The sequence below is a fragment of the Schistocerca gregaria genome, chromosome 7, assembly GCF_023897955.1.
Source record: "Schistocerca gregaria isolate iqSchGreg1 chromosome 7, iqSchGreg1.2, whole genome shotgun sequence".
NCBI lineage: Eukaryota > Metazoa > Arthropoda > Insecta > Orthoptera > Acrididae > Schistocerca > Schistocerca gregaria.
The window spans coordinates 455,569,337-455,590,182 of NC_064926.1; the positions used below are offsets into that span (position 1 = coordinate 455,569,337).

General features: G+C 39.6%; 1 protein-coding gene across 1 annotated transcript in view; it reads left to right on the plus strand.

Moving 5' to 3' along the window:
• Positions 1 to 456: 456 nt before the first annotated feature.
• The window catches only part of LOC126281795 (allatostatins), a 485,816-nt gene continuing 465,426 nt past the window's right edge, over positions 457 to 20,846 (plus strand). The window contains exon 1 of the mRNA XM_049981007.1: positions 457 to 579. Coding sequence (XP_049836964.1) covers positions 576 to 579 — 4 coding nt within the window. The 5' untranslated portion in view covers positions 457 to 575. The remainder of the gene's footprint in view (positions 580 to 20,846) is intronic.

A 20,846-nucleotide genomic window follows, 5' to 3' on the forward strand; every position in this document is an offset into this window, starting at 1 on the left:
ATTTACACGAAATTCCAGTGCCGGACGGCCGTATTTTGAGTTCGTTCCGTTAACAACATACTTAGCAGTCCCCCTGGTCGACTTTTCCTCCCGCCATCCGATCTCCGGCAATATTGCACCTATCTGCGCCGCCCGGTCCCGAAAGCCGACGCGGATAATATTTTAATCGGGCTACAGTAAACAGAAGTTAAGCAGGTGAAATTTAATATCGATAATCTGTCAGAAGTAAGCGGAATTATTCGGAATGACACCGCACTGCAGAGAGGGGTAATTAAATCGGCGTCTCACGCGGGCGTGGGGGCGGCGTTCGGAGGCGGGGACCAGCGCCGGCGTGCGGCGTGCGGAGCCCCCACGCCTGCAGCGCCCATTGGCGGCGCGCCGGACGGCCCGTGACGTCACGGCGCGTCGCGACGCCGGGCGGCGGTTATAAAGCGGGGCGGCTGCGGGCGCGCATCCACACCGGCGCCGCCGACCCCGCACACGCGCCGACCGACGCCACAGCAGTACCGTCTCCCGCAGGCGCCGCAGACGCTCCCGGCGCTCTCCTCTCTCCCTGCCGACCGACGACCGCAACAATGGGTGAGGCTGCCGCGGGCACTCCCTACTAAACCTTTCACCTCTACATTTTCTTGCATTTCTTCATCTTTCGTTTACTCTCTTCTACATATTTATGTTTCCCCGGGAAACTTTTGCTAAGAACCCTGTAACGTGAAATACGGGGACGTGATTTTTTTCACTCAGTGGCTGATGTCTTAACGGGGGTAGGACGTCAAACTGGGCGACTTGGAGCAGGAGAGGCACCACAGGATATTTTAATTTCTACTGTCTATACTTTTACAAATAAATTCATAAAACTTTGTCACCATGACCAGGAAGGATTGAGGACTCACACTCATCGAAGTGGAAGTTCAAAAAAGTAGCAAAATACGTTTTTTTACATGTGAAATTTCATCATTTTTTCACTTATTCCTGGCTGCATTTGTTGCTTTAGGTACACTTTTCTTCCTAAGTAAGAGATATTCTTCGATGAATTTTTCATAGCATACAAACAGTAGTTACAGGTGTATGAAACTTTAAAATTTTCCAAATCTATTTTTTGAGATATTTTCCAAATATCTCAAAAAATTGAAACAATTAACTATAAAACTTGAGATTTTTTTCTAAACCTGAAGTTTAAAATGTAACAGTTCATCCTTTTTTCATAAATTAAATAACTTCTAGAGTTTCATACACCTGTAACTATGGTTTGTATGCTGTTCAAAAGTCATCGAACAATCTCTCTTACTTAGGAAATAAAGTGTACCTATAGCAACAAATGCAGCCAGTAGTAAGTGAAAAAGTGATGTAATTTCACTTTTTAAAAAATGTGTTTCGTTACGTTTTTGAGCTTCCTCTGCTTTGAGTATGAATCTTGAATCTTTCTGGTCATGGTGTTAAGGTTTAATGAATTTATTTGTAAAAATGTAGACAGTGGAAATTAAATTGTCCTGTGGTGCCTCTTCTGCTCCAAGTCGGCCCGTTTGACGTCCTACCCCCCTCAACTGAGTTCTTCATAAGAACTAGTTCATCACTTTTTTCCTGCCTGTATTATAATAAAATAATCCACCGGTGTACCAATTGGTTTAGGTGTCCAAGAGCTGAACAATTGGTAGCCCGCAGGTGGATACTATATACATATCAAGAGTTTGAACATGGTTGCGCTTCAGCAACTGTGCATGCAAGAGCTTCAACGGAATAGAAATAAAAGAAAATCTGTTGCAAAATACAGGTTCATTAAACCTCGGCTAAAGTTTCTACGGTTTTAAAATTGTTTCCTCCAGAAGATACTGTACGTAGAATCCCCTTATCTATAGCCAATGTGGGAGTCGTTGACTCTGTCCAGTTCATGTCATCCACTTAATCAACGTTTAAAATACATTAAATAAAAGTAGTAGCTATATATGAGAATGCAGGCTTTCTCGGTGAATCTCGATGATAAAGTCTTCTCGGGTTGACAGCCGAGTCAATGTGTTGTTCTCCAGCACTCGGCTGTCAACCCGAGAAGACTTTATCATCGAGATTCGCCGCTATAGCCTTCAGTCTCATATATAGCTACTACTTTTATATAATGTATTTTAAACGTGGATTAAGTGGATTACATGTGCTAGACTGTCAACGACTCCCACATTGACTATAAATAATGTGGGTCAAGGTTAATAAAACTGTATCCTACGACTGATTGGCAGTTACTTCTATTTCATTGAAGCTTTTATATGTTTTACATTGCGTCAGTCCTGGGAATTATATCAAAGTTATATGTTCTCTAAGAAACGAGTTTATCAAGACGGTTAGTAATTAGTTTTTTTTGTACTAGAGGTTGTTACATTATTAGATGTACATGATTTTAACAACACCAGAAGCCACATATTGATCTTGCGTCAATTTGCAATAAAAATTAGCAACGAACATCAGCACGTCACATCTAAAATGCCACACAATTAAAACATACATATTGTGCTAATGTCCCAGCACTAAAGTGTGTCACAATACATCAGCACTACGTGTTGTCCGTTTTAATTGTGTCGTATTTTGTGACATGCTGCCCTGCCGCTCTTCATTTTTACAATTCGACGCACCATCACTATGTGAATTACAATGTTGCAAAAAGCATGTAAATCTAATGTTACGAGATCCAATGATGGCAGCGTAGACCTGTAGAAACCGGTAATAGCAATAAAAAGAAATACTAGTGACCTTGATTCTTCAAGAATAATGTAGATTTTGTTACATCATGATTTTTATGGCTCTTGTTACAAAAACATAAGTTTCGTGAATATTTCACCATGAAGACGTACAATTATTTGTAAACAGTCACTAGAGTTTATGATTCTGCACCACATTTTAACCATTACGAGTGTAGAGTTACCCGGAACTAACATATGAACTTTTCCTTGTAGCAAATAGTGCGTTCGAGTTTATCGGGTAGAATACACTCACGATGAACAATTAAAGGTGAGTTGAATGATTAACGACAGGTTGCCTGGAATCTGTTGGCATCTGATCAAAATTTTTTCAAGTGGTTATATCGTCCAAATTCAGTATAGCTGAAAAAAGGTCTCAAAATTTTCTGAGGAAAATGTTTAGTATAATGTCCGTTTTTTAGTACTGTCAAAATAATTGCACTAAAGCTGACGGATTGCACAACGTTAAAGGATAGAAAGCGAAATTTTCGAAGGAAATCAAAAATACCAAACATAGGAAACGAAAATTCAAATGATGTAATGAATAAAACACCTTATTTCATTCTCTATTTTCAATACATGTTTCTTTCGTTATTCTGAAAGTAAGAAAAAGAAAAACATTTTGAGTACATAGTGTTGGGTAGCTTTGAAAAATCTTTGGTAATGTTTTATGTAAAGTACATTTGTTCTCCTTTTTTACCGAAACAATCGATTTCAATCTATAGTCGAACAATCTTCGTGTTATCTGCATCAAAGGGAAAACATTTTACTTCATTTGGATACATTTGAAGGAAAAAATTTTCCTGTTGCAGATAACGCGGAGATGGTTGGACTATAGCCTGAAATCGATTGTTACAAAAGAGATACAGTACAACTGTGTATTATATAATAAAGCTCCTAAAAGAACTGATCTTCCAAATAATATTAAAAAAGAATACAGTTTCCTGCTTGCAATAACAAATGCACAAAGCGTTTTTTCCTGTTCTAAGTATATGTGATTAAATACGTTATGTGTTGAACTTGATGAAACAAGATTATGTAACCTGTATAGGAGTACACTGTTTGGAAAGTAGCAGTTGAAGCAACACCACAGGCTGCCACAAAAACGAGGACAAAAATGTCTTTTATACATCAATACTGGTTGAATCCACCTGAGGGCTGATGTCTAATACATCGTAAAACTGTAACTAAAACAGCCTGATTACAGACATCTCGCTGTATACTTCAATAGACACAGTTATTGGAAGCAGTCAAGCCCGTTGTTAAACTTTCGGGATGAAAATACGTTGATTAACGTTTCTGAATAAGTAAAGTGTAAGATTCTCACTCGTAAACAAGAGTGTATACACACACAAAAAAGATACCTACGCACAAAAAATAGTGGAAGGGAAATGGAACTGAATAAAATGAGAAGAAAAGCTTAGAAACTATGTGTAGCCTCTGTTCTGCTACGTAGCGTTTACCACCAAAAGATCACACGGCTAATCAAAGGCTTTTACTCCGCAACCAGATGATAGGCTGTACTTTATCAGGCCATTCGAGCTCGCTCCGAATCCCTGTTCTCCCTCACTGAGGAAGACTCCACGGCCATGAGATACATTCCTCAGGATGATCTTCGTCTCTAGCATGTATGGTACCTTGAGATTACAATTCTTCTATGTCTCTGAAGGAACCTGTTTAACAACTTTTGCGTCTTTCAAACAAATTGGTTTGGGTAAACCTTTAGGAGCCAGAAATTTGCAGTTTTGCACAGAGAGGACCGTATATATGTGCAAAACAGATGAAATAAAATTTATACGTTCGATAATGAGACCAAAAGGAATGAAGTAAGCGACTAAAATGGTTTTTGTTGGTTGAAGTTCTATTAAATGTACAAAAGCTTTATTAACATAAGTATTGTAAATACTGTTTCGGGAGAATTTAATATTCATGTAACATCGGCAGTATTGATCTTACGGAATCTAAATACGTAGCAAAGGTGTTTTCGGTCACATCTCGAATGAACAACTATTTCGGTATGAAAAGCACATATGCCCCTCAATTTATTGCAGAGTTTCTTTTTTTTTAGGTTACGAATTTTGTTTCAGTCTATAAAGCATTATTTGGTTATGATCTGTCATCGTCTAAAAACGACGATGATCAAAACTGTAAAACGGTATTTCCAACTGAGAGACATATTATATTCATTATAAGAAAAGCTGCAACCTGAAAAACGTAAAAAGTTTTGTAGGGGTACATCTACGCTTTGGTGTGTCATTACATACAATTCCGATGGAGGGTATAACTTTTTTCACTTCCTGTGTTCACTGGTCGGATTTGTCCTAGTTAAAACATTTATAAAGATCTGAAAGCCACGAACAAGTTCTTTTAGACAGGATAACTGAAAAACAAAACTATCAGAATCCTGTTTCAAGTAGAATCTGAATTGTTTCCCACAAAATGTGGTAATATTGTTCCCATATGATACAGCTAAAACTCTTTCAGTGGACCATGGAAATCTTCTGACCAGAGAATCTCGTTCCACCAAGAATTTTGTCAACTAAAAGTACTTGTTCTTATGTAGATTACGGGAATGAATACTACGTCTACAAACTTCGGTACTGTCAGCCAAAGAGTTAGGTTATTATTTCTTTAACAGTTTACTACCTTTCTATTATTGTAATAAGTCTCAACTTACTGAATCAGGAAAATACTATCCAGCTTCAAATAAGAGGTGCAAAGAGATACGAAACAAGAAAGTAAAAGTAGACTTATTCACGAAGAATAAGAGGAACGGAGACGCTACCGTGATTCCCTATTTCATTTATGAACCAATTTTTTTTTTTTCAAGCATCGTTTGTGTCTGAAGAGAAACATCAGTTGACTTAGACTTCAGAGTATTGCTACTGTAAGAAATTTTTCCTGACAGTGTAGGTTATGCGTCGTGTTTAAATGAAAACACCGTCAAGCTTCCTGAAAAGTAGGAGGGAACACATCACTTCATTTCTAGTAGCTTCGTCCATTACGAGGCTCAGTGCTCTAAATTGTTCTGTCGAGCTGCATGTCATAGGAGAAGCAGGAGGACTACGCCATGTTGACTCTTAAGCGTGTTATTTACAAGTGTAATATGAAAGAAGTGCGCCGGAGATCCTTTAACGCAGGGTCATAATTGCTTAACGTCGCCATAACATTGTTTTTAAGACTAGTCGCTACGCCGGACGCGTTAACGTTTTCGCAATAAGGGAGCTTACCGCTAGAAGCATTCTGCAGAATGGCCTCTTGCGCCGCCTCCGTGTTTACACAGCTTCTGCTTTCGTTCTCCCTAGCAGCCGCATAACAGCCTAGGTATCCGTCATTCATAACGGTACGTCATATTTCAATCCTCTTGCTGTTCATTTTCGTCGATTTCTCTATGCCTTTGTGTAACTGATGCCCATAGCGTCTATTGAACCCGTTAAAGACTGATTACAAATGTTGCATAGGCAAAGCTTTTCGGTATGCGGCACCTCATTGTCCTACAACATGTATTTACAACCAATATAACTCTATTAGTCTCTGCAGCGGTGTTCCTGCTTTTTACCGCCACAGCAATGGAATTAAGCTCATCACGATTTGCTGGTGCATTTTCCTTCAGGCGAGGCCCATTTACTCAAATACGTGAGCTTCCACCGCCGGCGAGTCATGGCGGCTGTATTATCTACAGGAGTGCAGACACTTGATAATCGCCTAAGTTCTAAATTGTATAAAATGACAAACAAATAAAGAAAACTATCAGTTGCAGGAGGGATACAAGCATTTAAGCCTTTTGGACAATTCTTAAATTTTTATTGGTCCTAAAGCACCACTTATCCGATATTTCAATATTTTAAGTATGTATATTCAATGACGACACGATAGCACATCAGGAACTAACGTATCTGATAACGTAATATTCACTCTCGGTGATATGCAAGATAACAAAATCATGTAACGCACAATATTTTATGTTACGTTTTAACCGTTTCGGTGCCTTATAATCGAACAGCGTGAATTCTACATTCTGTAAAAACGTAAGTGTTTCATATTCAGTGAAATCTTTTATTCACATTTATATAGTAGACAACTACTAATCAGTGTTACATCACTTAGCAATCAAGTACTATGATGAAAACGTCAGATTTCTTAATTTAACGTGCCGTTTCTGCCACAAACCAGTAGCAGACTTGGTGTCCAATATATCTTTACCACACCAGATAATTTTTTCTCTGAAAGCAAACTGAAAAATATATCAAGAAAATGTTGTTAAGTTACTTAGAGGTGATTTCCCGGCATGCCATTCTTGTAATTTTCTTCATTACGAAACTATGAACGACTGTAGTTCTTTTTTTTCAAATAGTAACCTACATTTTTATTTACTAATCCACTTCTCTGCTTCATGGCATGTTGAAAACTGTACCACAGTGTACCATCAACCCAAGCATGACTTTATTATAAACGTAGCACAAAGCTGTTTTTGACCACCTGTACCAGCACGCAGCGCAGGTGATCGGAGTAACGTAACTCGTCCACTTGCTGGAGTTGTCAGCAGACAAGTAGAACCTCGCGAAAAGTGCATATTGGTCCCTCGGTCAGCCGTCCTTAGTTGAAGATTTGTATGAGATCAAAGAATGCCAAATAGTGGTAATTAGAAGTGCAACTCATCCATGTAGAACGTCAGTTAGCACAACAGTTGTTGAACTAACGTCTTCTTATTTATGATATGGTTCATGTAATACAGTATTGCAATACCTTTAAACGCTATGTTACATATCTAACTTCTCTTCGTTGGCGCACGCTTTTCTCACTCCAACCCTCAGCCGACGACGGCTGACTGAGGGATCAGCGTGTAATCTCTTTGTGTTTTCATGTGTTTACTGTCAACTTGAACTAGTGGATGGTTTGCGTTATCCCGGCTACATGCGGTGTATACCAGTTTATCTTACTTATGGATAAATTTATTTAGGATGGTCAAGATTAAATGGGAAATGCTGTACAACAGCACGCGCGGAGTATACACTGATCAGCCAAAACATTATTACCACAGCCCATGAGAGGTTGGGTTCAAATGGTTCAAATGGCTCTGAGCACTATGGAACTTAACATCTGAGGTCATCAGTCCCCTAGAACTTAGAACTACTTAAAACTAACTAACCTAAGGACACCACACACATCCATGCCCGAGGCAGGATTCGAACCTGCGACCGTATCAGTCGCGCGGTTCCGGACTGAAGCGCCTAGAAACGCTCGGCCACCGCTGCCGGCGATAGGTTGGGTGCCGCCTGTTGACGCTACGGGCATGTGACTCGCGATGAAAAGTATGTAGGTGCAGCAGAGACAGATACGGGAACACCCTAGCGAAGAGGTGGGCTGAAAATGGGAAAATCCACTGAGACAAGCACCTTTGTCAAGGCACAGGCCACAGCCTGTGGACGAGTATCTAGGAAACGTCTAATCTGTTCGAATGTTCACGTCCAACTGTTGTAAGATCTACGGAGAGAGGCAGGACAGCGAAACTACCACTAGGCTCTAAATGGTTCGATGTACACGTCTATACTCAGAACGTGGCTTCGGAAGCTTGCCTGCTCTGCAAAGTAAGACACATTAAATCTGTGGCGTCTCTGTAGAAAGAACCCAGTTTTGGTTCACGCACAAGTGTTTTGGAGCACACTATTAGTTGTACGCTGTTGAACATGGACCTACGTAGCAGATCCCCCCCCCTACATGTTCACGTGTTGAACCAACGACATAGACAATGATGACTGCAATAGCAATTGAACATCGTGATTCGACCGTCGATCGATGGAAACCTGTCGGCTTTTCGGGTGATCTCACTAGCTCGATGGTCGTCTCCGCAAGTGCGATTATCGAGGTGAACGGCGGCTCGAAATACGCAACGCGCCACGGACTTAGGATGGCGAGATGAGTATTATGCTACTACAGACATTCTCCTGCACTTGCACGGAACTTGTGGTAGTAACCGAAGACACGCTGACAGCTGCGAACCACTTGCATCCCTTCATGCTTGATGGCTTTCTGATAGCGACGTCATCCTTCAGCAGCATAATCATCCAGATCTCGGAGCCAGAACTGTGCCACAGTGGTTCGAGGAGTATCTGTGTCGCTATCGAGCGCCATCGCTGCGTCTGCAAATCTGCTGCTCGTCATTTATGCGAATTACGTGACCCATGCGTAGACATCTAACGCCATGCACCTCCACAAACCTACTAACGAACTGTTGGTTTCGTGATACGCAGAAACAGTAAGTATTTCGTTCCAAAGACGGGCCAGAAAGCTATTAAGCAGGTGGCCGTAATGTTTTGGTTCATTAGTGTACATCTCTGCAAGAAACTGTAACAGGTGCGAAAGTATTACTTACTGTATAGTCCAACATTTCAGATTTAATAACTAGAAGTGTAGGACTAATCTATTTTCTTAGAACAAAAACAAATTGCTTTGATAAAAAAATATACTTGCTGAAATTCCTCAAGGGTTCGCTGTTAATTAGATAATTCCGCGGGGAATTCTGTTTTCTATACATTTCCACGTTGCTTTAATAACACGGGAAGGCAAATATTTATGTATAAGAATGAGTGTACGGGATAAGAATTTGCTTCCACAGAAGCCTTGGAAAAAATGTTTTTCTTTCCAAGGAAACAGAGATAGAGGATCGTCACGAATGTAATTCTAGTTGGTACGGTTAAAAAATTTTCGCGGAATTCCACCCATTTCGCCGCACCTCGAGATACGGACTCTTGATTACAGACTGCAGCTCCACTGTTCTGAAGCGTTGGACCACAAAGGATCACTTTGTCGGGCACAAGCAGCTTAAATCTGAGGCAAAGGGGTTCGCTCTTCCCCTCGGCGTCTTTTTCCATGCGACGTCCTTTAACCCACAACTGAGACATTTGTGCAGACAAACGACCGACGGTGATAGCTCTCTCGCCCACGCAACTCCCTCCATCCTCTTTTTTTTTTTTTTTTTTTTTTTTTTTTTTGTGTCAACTTCTCGCGGCGCTATGGAAGCACCCGAACAAGCGGAAACACTGGAAATGAACGCGACGGCTAGGACTTTCACAAAATCAAGTTTCTCCTGGCGTTCTTCCAGAGGTGCTTCTACGCTCACGGATGACAAGTCGTGTGCCTTCTGTCGAGAGGAAATTCAGTACAAGATGGCGCTGTGTGGTTTGTGTCTCGTAGTGTCCAATGTTGCGATTTCCTTGTTTTCATAACCTCTTTGCGACCTTTAGTTCGTCGTATTCTGTGCTATGACTTAACTTATCCGTAAATATGGCATTCAGCATCCCCAATAATCAATGTTATTTGCTCCAAACTGTTTTGTCATCTCCCGTTTTCATCTTACATTGCTTTCTTCATTGCTGTCTCTCATGTGTTATCACTTACCTCATAAATTTGTAACTTCTTGTAATTGGAGTTTTTGGCACACTTTTTTCTGTTGATTCCCTATAATACGTTGTAGATTGTACCAGAACATTATCTGTCATTTTAATTTGCTACATCGTGCTCTGGTGTTGCTTTCCAATTCTTTGTAGTTCTTCTCTGTTTTTGCACTGCCTGTTTTACATTATTCCATGATGTTGTGATCACATGTTTATTTTCAAAAAATTCTTACTCATTCCTGGGCCACTGTTGATACACCTAGACATACTTTACCAGAGAATACTATTTTTACCTGCGAAAGCCTGTTACGATTTTCCCTTTTCATTTAGGTAATCTCACTTCCTTCACGTCAATATTCTCTCATTTTTCCATTTCTTGATGTCAACCAAAAGAGTCGTTTGCATTCGCTTAAATATTTGGTTACTCGTTCCATGATCGTATTTGTAATTAGCTTATAATATGCAACATGCAATTTTTACAAATGCTACGTGTTTATTTTTTTCCTTTAAAGTTTTTTAATGTTACAACAAGGACATATCGTGATTGAAATTGCGTTTAAACACATCTCTCTTGTGTCGCAGACATTTATTTCTGTAGATGATTATCACATAGCTAAGGACTTCGGAACGTTTTGACACAGGCTTAAAATCACTAGAGGTACGGCACATCAACTGTACTTCTATAACAGAGTCTGTGAATACCACAATCATCCTCAAAGTGGGAGACTTTTTGATGTCAAATTTTATCAGTGAGGTGTCCTTAGAGGGTAATGTCACAGTTTTCTGTCCCTCATAAAGCGGGTCCTAAGTCACACATCTACGTATGGCACAAGTAACAGTAATTACAATTTTTTAATAATAATTGTGGTAAAACTTGAAGTTTACACACAAAAGAGTATTCCATAAGACCTTAGTAACTTAAGATTCAAAACATGCCAGGTTCTTCGTTTCAACAGTAATTCAGTACGATATCATCAGCTTTCATTTATCATCAAAAAGAACCACTGTAGTCTCTAAGCATTCGATTCTGTTAATTCTATTTTTCTCTATTAGTTTCAACGACTGCTTTTACGTACAGTGTAATACCGAATGAACTGTATGTCGCCAATGTTCTTGTCTGTGCAGAACTGCTAATAATTTTACACAAAAAATGGTAATTTATCCACCGACATTTCTGTCTTAGTTAATCAAAATGAACTTGCTTGTCGTCCACGTCGCGATTTCTCGCCCACATACTAATCAAAAGTCTGCGATCGTTACGTGGATACCGCAGTACTGCTCTTGAGACTACTCTTAACTTGGCAGCATAACTCACTGCTTTCTCTTTCTAAAGAAATAACTGAACCACCCTCTTTTGCACAGTGCTGTATTTCTCCCTGAAGTGTGGTTTATATCAGTGACGTCTGACGTTATTCAAATTTATCCTGTTATTAATGCTGAATGCTGTAAATGTGACGAAAAGGAATGGAAACTGCACCTGTTGCTATCTCCCTCATATTCGAAGTGCAAACGTAACCGTGACAGTTTCTGAATACTTTACCCATTGACTTACGTCGTACAAATCAGATAAATACTGTCCACCTAATTCATTGACCTCAAGGCTTGACATTCTTTGTAAATTTTCAAGATGGGAATTTGTTCTCTGTACAACTACAGCATGAGATTCAAATATCGTAGAAGTAGAACGATACACTTTGGTAAACAGTTTTTACTAAAATAGACGGTAAAAAGTATACATTGTTTCATTCAACTGAGAGTAATGTGATTCATGAAAGAGATGAATTCACACTCAGCTGAAGTCAATGACGTACCGTTATTGACCCTCTTTGCGTTTCCATTTTAGCTACATATCAGCCTACTAAATGTCGCAAAAAATCCTTGTAACTGAGTGAACTATGAGCTGAACTTCGTTTTATTTCTTAATTTAGATGTATTGCCTCACTTGTATAAGCCAGAAAACCAGTCCATTGTCTTCTTTTTCCCACTCATTTCCTTTCGAATCTAACCCCGACAGGTAAAGTACCGCATTTCTTTAACTAGACGAGACAGTTAATTTGAATAAGTAAATGCATCGTTTTCTTTTTATTCCAGTCTTTTCTTTTCGAATCCTAGTCCCAAGAGAAATAGTTCTGCATCACTATACGTACGAACAGTAACTCAAACTTTATTTAATTGATCCGGTTCCATAGGTCCACTGTAACAATCCTACTTGGTCATGTAACTATCCGCTACGTACATCACAAACAGTCTATCAGAACATTTATAAGCTCATTAAGAAAACAGCAAAAATTTAGAAGCGCAAGAAAGCTGTATCACATTTACTACGTTTTAATTCAAAGCTTTGAAAAACGGCAAGAAACTCTTGTCCGAAACGAAAATAGTGTGTCACTAGGATACCTTCGAACTTAGATTTGAAAATTTCTGGATTACACTCTTTAGGAGTCAATTTTCTCTACTGGTAGCTGTGCTACAGGCCAATTCTAATATTTTGGCAGTACGTATTGTAATTATAAACTTATAATACTTATACTCGAATTATAAATTAATTTATTTCATTTGGGAGACAAAAATACGCAAACAGCCTTATTGCAGATCTTTACTTTTGTACACTGATGAATCGAAATTCGGCAAATTAGAGGATTTGGCATGTACATAAGTCCGTTGTCTCGAACAGTGTTCCAAATAATCAAGAAAGTCGGGTAATTAAATATCTCTGATGCATTCACGTCAGTGAACAATGACATTACTATTGAATTACACCTAGTGCTTCCATTACGTACTCATTATATAATTTACCAATATAAAAAGTACATACCTAAATTTCCTCCAACAAATATGCGCAGGACATTCTTATAAAACGTAGGTCTTTGATGTAAAAAAAAACTGTATTTAGATTGTCAACATCTCTCAGATCTAACTGGTAAAATACTTTGGATAGTAAGGTGGCGACTCGTATACTAAGTTAGGAATTCACACACGTAATTCAGACTTTGCCTTGGTGGTCCGGAGACCACATTCCCACAAAACATTCTTCGTTGTGACACTGCTCTGTGTGAGAACTGGTATTGTGAATTTTCAGCTCTTGCATTCGGCAGAAATGTCCAGAAGAGTCTAAAAGTGGCGTTGCATTTGTAGCAATACCTTGAATTAACAGCTGTTTTTTCTGAGGTATAATCAACTATAGTGGCAACGTATGCTGCTTATTACTGAGCACACACTCATGCAAGTACCCGCTGAAAACGAGAAAAAATGTCTGGACTGACGTAACCGTGATTTAACAAACTACTCGTACTGGAACTCGTGTCTGGTTAATTGTTCTTTACGCGGTGGTGTACTGTCAGTTGCCAATATGGCTTCCTTCATCCGACATGAATATTTAAAACTTACGGGGCATTTTTAAAATAATGAACTTGATTAAATTCAGACCGTCAACATTGGATAATATCTGCTGACGCACAGTATCACGTTAAATTTATGAATGCTGTGAATCGCAAGATGGATGAGTAAACTGCTTCTGGTTATTGTAAGTGGACAAACGAGTATGTATATGGGATGTAAAGTAATACCACTAGCAGAATCTTGATGTGGATTTCGAGCCAAGATTGGAACGAGAGAATTTGCGTGGGGGTCAGAGGGGAAGTTTAGGGGGAAAACCAAGGGGGCTGAGGTGTGAATGGGAACTGGGATTGAGGACGGAGGCATGACAGGGTAGCCCGTGCAGTTGTGCAAAGCCACTGTGCCAAGTAGCATAGTGATTAGCGCAGCTGCATATTGAGCAGACTACCTGGGTTCGAATCCCAGCGTTGGTACAAATTTCGTTCGTCTCTTCAGTCTGCATATGTACGTCACAGATGTTTTAGACTTAAAAAGGTCTCTGGAACCATATGCTTTCACTTTAATGATACAAAGGAGTTTGATGTGGATATGGGGTGGGCGTTAGAGGGGGAGGGAAATGTAACAGAACTTTCATTTCTGGACGAGGGGAGAAAAGGACAATGGCAGATAGTCAGAAAGACAGATTTCCTTAAGCATTCCTGTACAGTGATAGGAGAGTAAATTTAAATTACATATGGACGTGACGTGGAATGTGTAGAGATGTAAAAAACAAGACATATATTTACAAACGAAAGTATCTGGCCTTATAAATGTTTGTGTAATAATATATTATAATGTCAAGATCGTTTGAAATGACCATTACCACATTTCCCGTTTCAGTATTTTATTACTATCTTCTATGTGCGGGACGCACTGACAGCTAAGTCAGGTGTGTAACAATTACAGTCATGCACTCTGAACACCAGGAAGTGGTATAAAGACTGTCAATGAACTGTACGTCATGTCTTCACATGGAAAAAGAGACTCTACGTGATGACATGCTGTGTAATTCGCTGACATCTCTTATGCTACCTCATAACTGGTATTTTTATACTGGGTGTCCAGAAAAGGACTCCCTGATTTCAAAGTTAAATATCTCGAAAACAAAGATCGATAGAGGAATGCAGTAAACGGTATGTTTATTGTGATAGCTGTAAGAAGTTCATAAGGCAGTTTGAAATAATAGTTACAAAAGCTGCTAACAGATGGCGCTGTAATCGCCATACGTAATGTCTAGTATAAATAGTGATCCGAAGCCCAGAGCGATCAGTTCCACTATTGAAACGTGAGAGGAGGTTAGCGTACCGAAGGAAGAGATTAAAACCATGTATTCCATTGAACAACGCGTTTTTCTGGTGCTAGAGTACCACAGGTTAGAAGAGAGTCCTACGGCAACAAGGCGAAGTTTTCAAGCACGATTTAATGTTCCAAAGGAACCCGATGCGAAAACCATTCGTACGCTCTTCGCAAAATTCAAACGAACAGGAAGCGTAACTGATGATCTAGTGGGGCATGTTGGCAACAAGGAAACCGCAGTTACGCCTGAAAATATCGCCACAGTTTCTGGAATTATTATGCGAAATCCTACGTCATCCGTCCGTAGAATTGCATCTGAGACTGGTTTGAAGCGTTCCAGCACGTAGAAAATACTGATAAAGAGCCTACACATGTTTCCATTGAAAATTCAAACGGACTAGGCGATAGCCGTACGAGCTGTGCAACAAAGGGTTGCCTTTGCTAATCAGATGCTCACAATGATTGATAGTGAAGGATTTGATGTTGGTTGCATCTGATTTACAGATGAAGCACACTTCCACCTGAATGGATACATGAATAAGGACAACTGGAAATTTTGGGGTTCCGAAAAGCCATATTGGTGTGAAGCGAAACCCCTGTATTCTCCTAAAGTTACTGTGTGGGTTGCAATATGCAGCAGAGGCATTATTGTCCCTTTTTTCATTCGAGAAACGGTCACTGGTGCACGGTAAGTTGCAATTTTGGAACAATTTGTCGCCACACAGCAAGCGTTAGAGGATCGACCAGGTATTGAATGGTTTATGCAAGATGGAGCCCGGCCACATCGGACCGAACAAGTGTTTCGCTTTCTTGAGGAATACTTCGGGAATCGAGTCTTTGCTTTGGAATATTTCAAATTTACTGGTGCAGGCATGGATTGGCCTCTATATTCGCCGAATTTGACTCCCTGTGACTTTTTTTTTGTGGGGCACAGTGAAAGACATGGTCTACCCGAAGCATCCCGCCACGCTGGACGAGCTTGAATAGGCGATCACTGTGGCATGTGAATCCATTTCGTTGAGACACTACGAAATGTGATGGTGAATTTCATTCTTCGTTTGCGCCACATCTGTAGTGCCAATGGTGAACATTTTGAAAACATTGTGATGTGATTGTCTGCAAAGATTGTTTTCATACGACTACTTCACTTAAGTATGCTGATATGACCTGTACAGCGCACAGCGCCATCTGTTAGCAGCTTTTGTAACTATTATATGAAACTGCTGTATAAACTTCTTACAGCTTTCACAATAAACATACTGTTTACTGCACTCCTCTATCGATCTTTGTTTTCGAGATATTTACTTTTGAAATCAGGGAGCCCTTTTCTGGACACCCTGTATATCGTGATGCAGCCACAGTCCATTAATAACACCTGAAGATGTGAAGAAAGCGACAATGCGAACATTGTAGTTATTAATTGATACTGACGAAACAGTGAATAATTATACACAGATGTATTTGTTGCTAGTGGTGCGCCAGCGGCTCAGATTTGGTGATGGCTCGTGACACGTTAAAGTTTTACTGGTCAAGTTCTAGGAATCTGAAATGGGTTGGGAGAAAAATAGCTCGTAAAGTATGTGCAGCGAAAACATTGGGTACTATCGGAAGCGTAAGCTGTTTGAAATTATTATTTATATTGGAAACTCGATGTCTTAAGAATAAACATTCCTCGAGTTTTTAATACTTTTTCCATTCTTTGCATTTTGGCAGTTTAAGTTTTTTGAGGAATGTACGGGACATGAATTTGTTATGTATAAAAGAGTAATTATAGTTGGAAAAAATTCAGTTCGATTGTAAAAAGTTATGAACTTGAAACTGTTGATCAGCTCGCTTAGTTTGTCGGGTAATGTGTCAACTTGTCTCGTGAAACCTGATGCTTGCAGGAAACTCGTGGATTCTGCTACCCTCTGACTTAAGGCTTCATGTCTTTCCACAAAATCGTAGTACAAGCCTTTTTCCTAGTCTCGTTACTATCTTATGGACCAGATGTTTTAGTTTCAATCACTCTGCATATTTTTAGACGAGATTTAAGAGCTCATTTTCACTCAGACCAGCTACGTAAATATTGAACATGACTGGACAATAGTGTTTCTTGTAAATCACTGAAACTTCTAGGAGAGAACTGATTATTTCTCACAATCTTCCCTGATCGTCATTTCAAAAATCTAACACTTCCAAACGACTTCCTTCATACTATTTTGTTCCTATTTATTTCCTCACTTCTCAATTTCTGCCTGTTAAGGAAACAAAATCTGTAAACATTTAAATTTTTATGCCATCTGTTTTGTCCTGTACATTAGGTTCTGATAGAAATTTGATGTACTGCTATGACAATTTAACAGCAGCATTGTTCTTATCTGGGTTTGACGTTGTCACAGCGTACAACACAGCGAACTAGCTTAGCCCCCGCTATTTCGCTCGCATAGACCATATTTCCTACAAACATTTTTTTTATTTTGTGTTTTCATTCATCGAATCTTGATGTTGTTCACAAATTGCAACACATTCTAAGCTTTTCACGCTAATTACGGCCATAGAAGCGTGGTCTCCTTCTGATCAGAAAGCGATTATGGTAGCTGGAGTCCAAGATTTTTTTAGTATGTGTTCTTGCGGTCTTATAGACATGTTTCCATAGAAACTGTCAACCCCCAACATACATTTCTTTACAACTAACCGAGAACTGAAATAACAGTTTTCGAGGACATAGCTCTAAAACTTTTTTAATATAAAGAAATATTTTTCTATTAATTTTCATTCCCTATTTCGTTCCCTTACTGGTTGAATTTCCAGAACGCTGAACACAATTTTTTTTTCGGATTGGGAAACAAAATATCAGTTTTCGTAGTTCTAGCTTCAAAAGTTCCTTAATAGCTCCGTACTTCCAAAAAGCCTTTAATCCCTTATTTCACCCAGTTAAGGATGGAATTTCGAACAATCCTATCTTAAACGACGCCTGCAGTATAAGATCTCACACCCTCTCCAGATTTTAAATTTATATCCTTAGCGCTTTGGCCTGGGGGATGTTAGTGAATCAGTCTGGCCCTATTTCACCCCCTTAGGGGTTAGATTTTCAGAAACATAGCTTGAGTAACCCCTATTTCATCCCATTCGGAACTGAATTTCCAGAAACAGTGACATGTATTTTTTCATTTCCAACAGGAAGCCAAATACAACTTTTCATAGTTTTAACTACAATAATGCTTGCACAACGAAATATTTCCATAAACAATTTCGTCCCATACTTCACCTCCCCCCCTCCCCCCCATGAATCAGGGACCTTGTCGTGGGTGGGGAGGCTTGCGTGCCTCAACGATACAGATAGCCGTACCGTAGGTGCAGCCACAACAGAGGGGTACCTGTTGAGAGGACAGACAAACGTGTGGTTCCTGAAGAGGGGCAGCAACCTTTTCAGTAGTTGCAGGGGCAACAGTCTGGATGATTGACGGATCTGGCCTTGTAACAATAACCAAAATGGCCTTGCTGTTCAGGTACTGCCAACGGCTAAAAGCAAGGGAAAACTACAGCCGTAATTTTTCCGAGAGCATGCAGCTTTACTGTATGATTAAATGATAATGGCGTCCTCTTCGGTAAAATACTCCGGAGGTAAAATAGTCCTCCATTCGGATCTCCGGGCGGAGACTACTCAAGAGGACGTTGTTTTCAGGGGAAAGAAAACTGGCGTTCTACGGATCGGAGGGTGGAATGTCAGATGCCTTAATTGGGCAGGTAGGTTAGAAAATTTTAAAAGGGAAATGTATAGGTTAAGTTATAGTGGGAATTAGTGAAGTTCGGTGGCAGGAGGAACAAGACTTCTGGTCAGGTGAATACAGGGTTATAAATACAAAATTAAATAGGGCTAATGCAGGAGTAGGTTTAATAATGAATAAAAAATAGGTGTACGGGTAAGCTACTACAAACAGCATAGTGAACGCATTATTTTGGCAAGATAGACACGAAGCCAACACCTACTACACTAGTACAAGTTTATATGCCAACTAGCTCTGCAGACGACGAAGAAATTGATGAAATGTGACATCTTTGAACAGTCAAAGCGACTGTCTCTGTGCTACAATATGCACAGTCAACGTCTATCTTCAGGAGTTCTGGGAACCGGGGTGATACAAAAGTGTTTTAATGGGTTTATATACAAAATATAAAAGAAATTATCCAGGTAGTGAAAGGGGACGAAAATTTAACAGTCATGGGTGACTGGCATTCTAGTGTAGGAAAAGGGAGAGAAGGAAACATAGTAGGTGAATATGGATTGGGGCTAAGAAATGAAAGAGGAAGCCGCCTGGTAGAATTTTGGGCACAGCATTACTTAATCATAGCTAATGCTTGTTTTAAGAATCATAAAACAAGGTTTTCTACATGGATTAACACTGGAGATACTAAAAGGTATCAGATAGATTATATAATGGTATACAGAGATTTAGGAACCAAGTTTTAAATTGTAAGACATTTCCAGGGCCAGATGTGGACTCTGACCACAATCTATTGGTTATGAACTGTAGATTAAAACTGAAGAAACTGCAAAAGTGGGAATTTAAGGAGATGGCACCTGGATAAACTGAAAGAACCAGAGATTGTACATAGTTTCCGGGAGAGCATAAGGGAACAATTGAATGGGAAAGAAATACAGTAGAAAAAGAATGGGTAGCTTTGAGGGATGAAATAGTGAAGGCAGCAGAGGATCAAATAGGTAAAAAGACGATGGCTAGAAGAAACCACCCTTGGGTAACAGAAGAAATATTGAATTTAATTGATTAAAGGAGAAAATATAAAAATGCAGTAAATGAAGCAGGAAAAAAGGAATACAAACGTCTCAAAAATGATATCGACAGGAAGTGCAAAATGGCTAAGCAGGGATGGACAAATGTAAGTATGTAGACTCTTATCTCACTAGGGGTAAGATGGATACTGCCTACAGGAAAATTAAACAGACCTTTGGAGAAAGGAGACCCACTTGCATGAATATCAAGAGCTTTGATGGAAACCGAGTTCTAAGCAAAGAAGGGAAAGCAGAACGTGGAAGGAGTATATAGAGGGCCTATACAAGGGCGATGTACTTGAGAACAATATTATGGAAATGGAAGAGAATGTAGATGAAGATGAAATGGGAGATATGATACTGCGTGAAAAGTTTGACAGAGCACTGAAAGACCTAAGTCGAAACAAGGCCCCGGAAGTAGACAATATTCCATGAAAACTACTGACGGCCTTGGAAGAGCCAGTCCTGACAAACCTCTACCATCTGGTGAGTAAGATGCATGAGACAGGCGAAATACCCTCAGACTTCAAGAAGATTATAATTATTCCAATCCCAAAGAAAACGGGTGTTGACAGACGTGAAAATTACCGAACTATCAGTTTAATAAGTCACAGCTGCAAAATACTAACCGGGATTCTTTACAGACGAATGGAAAAACTGATAGAAGCCGACCTCGTGGAAGATCAGTTTCGATTCCGTAGAAATGTTGGAACACGTGAGGCAATATCGACCCTACGACTTATCCTAGAAGAAAGATTAAGGAAAGGGAAACCTACGTTTCTAGCATTTGTAGACTTAGAGAAAGCTTTTGACAATGTTGATTGGAAAACTAACTTTCAAATACTGAAGTTGGCAGGGGTAAAATACAGAGCGCGATAGGCTATTCACAATTTGTACAGAAAGCAGATGGCAGTCATAAGAGTCGTGGGGCATGAAAAGGAAGCAGTGGTTGGGAAGGGAGTGAGACAGGGTTGTAGCCTATCCCCGATTTTATTCAATTTGTATATTGAGCAAGCAATAAAGGAAACATAAGAAAAGTTCGGAGTAGGTATTAAAATCCATGGAGAAGAAATTAAAACTTTGAGGTTCGCCGATGACATTGTAATTCTGTCAGAGACAGCAAAGGACTTGGAAGAGCAGTTGAACGGAATGGACAGTGTCTTGAAAGGAGGGTATAAGATGAACATCAACAAAATCAAAACGAGGATTATGAAATGTAGTCGGGTGGTGCTGACGGAATTAGATTAGGAAATGACACACTTAAAGTAGTAAAGTAGTTTTGCTATT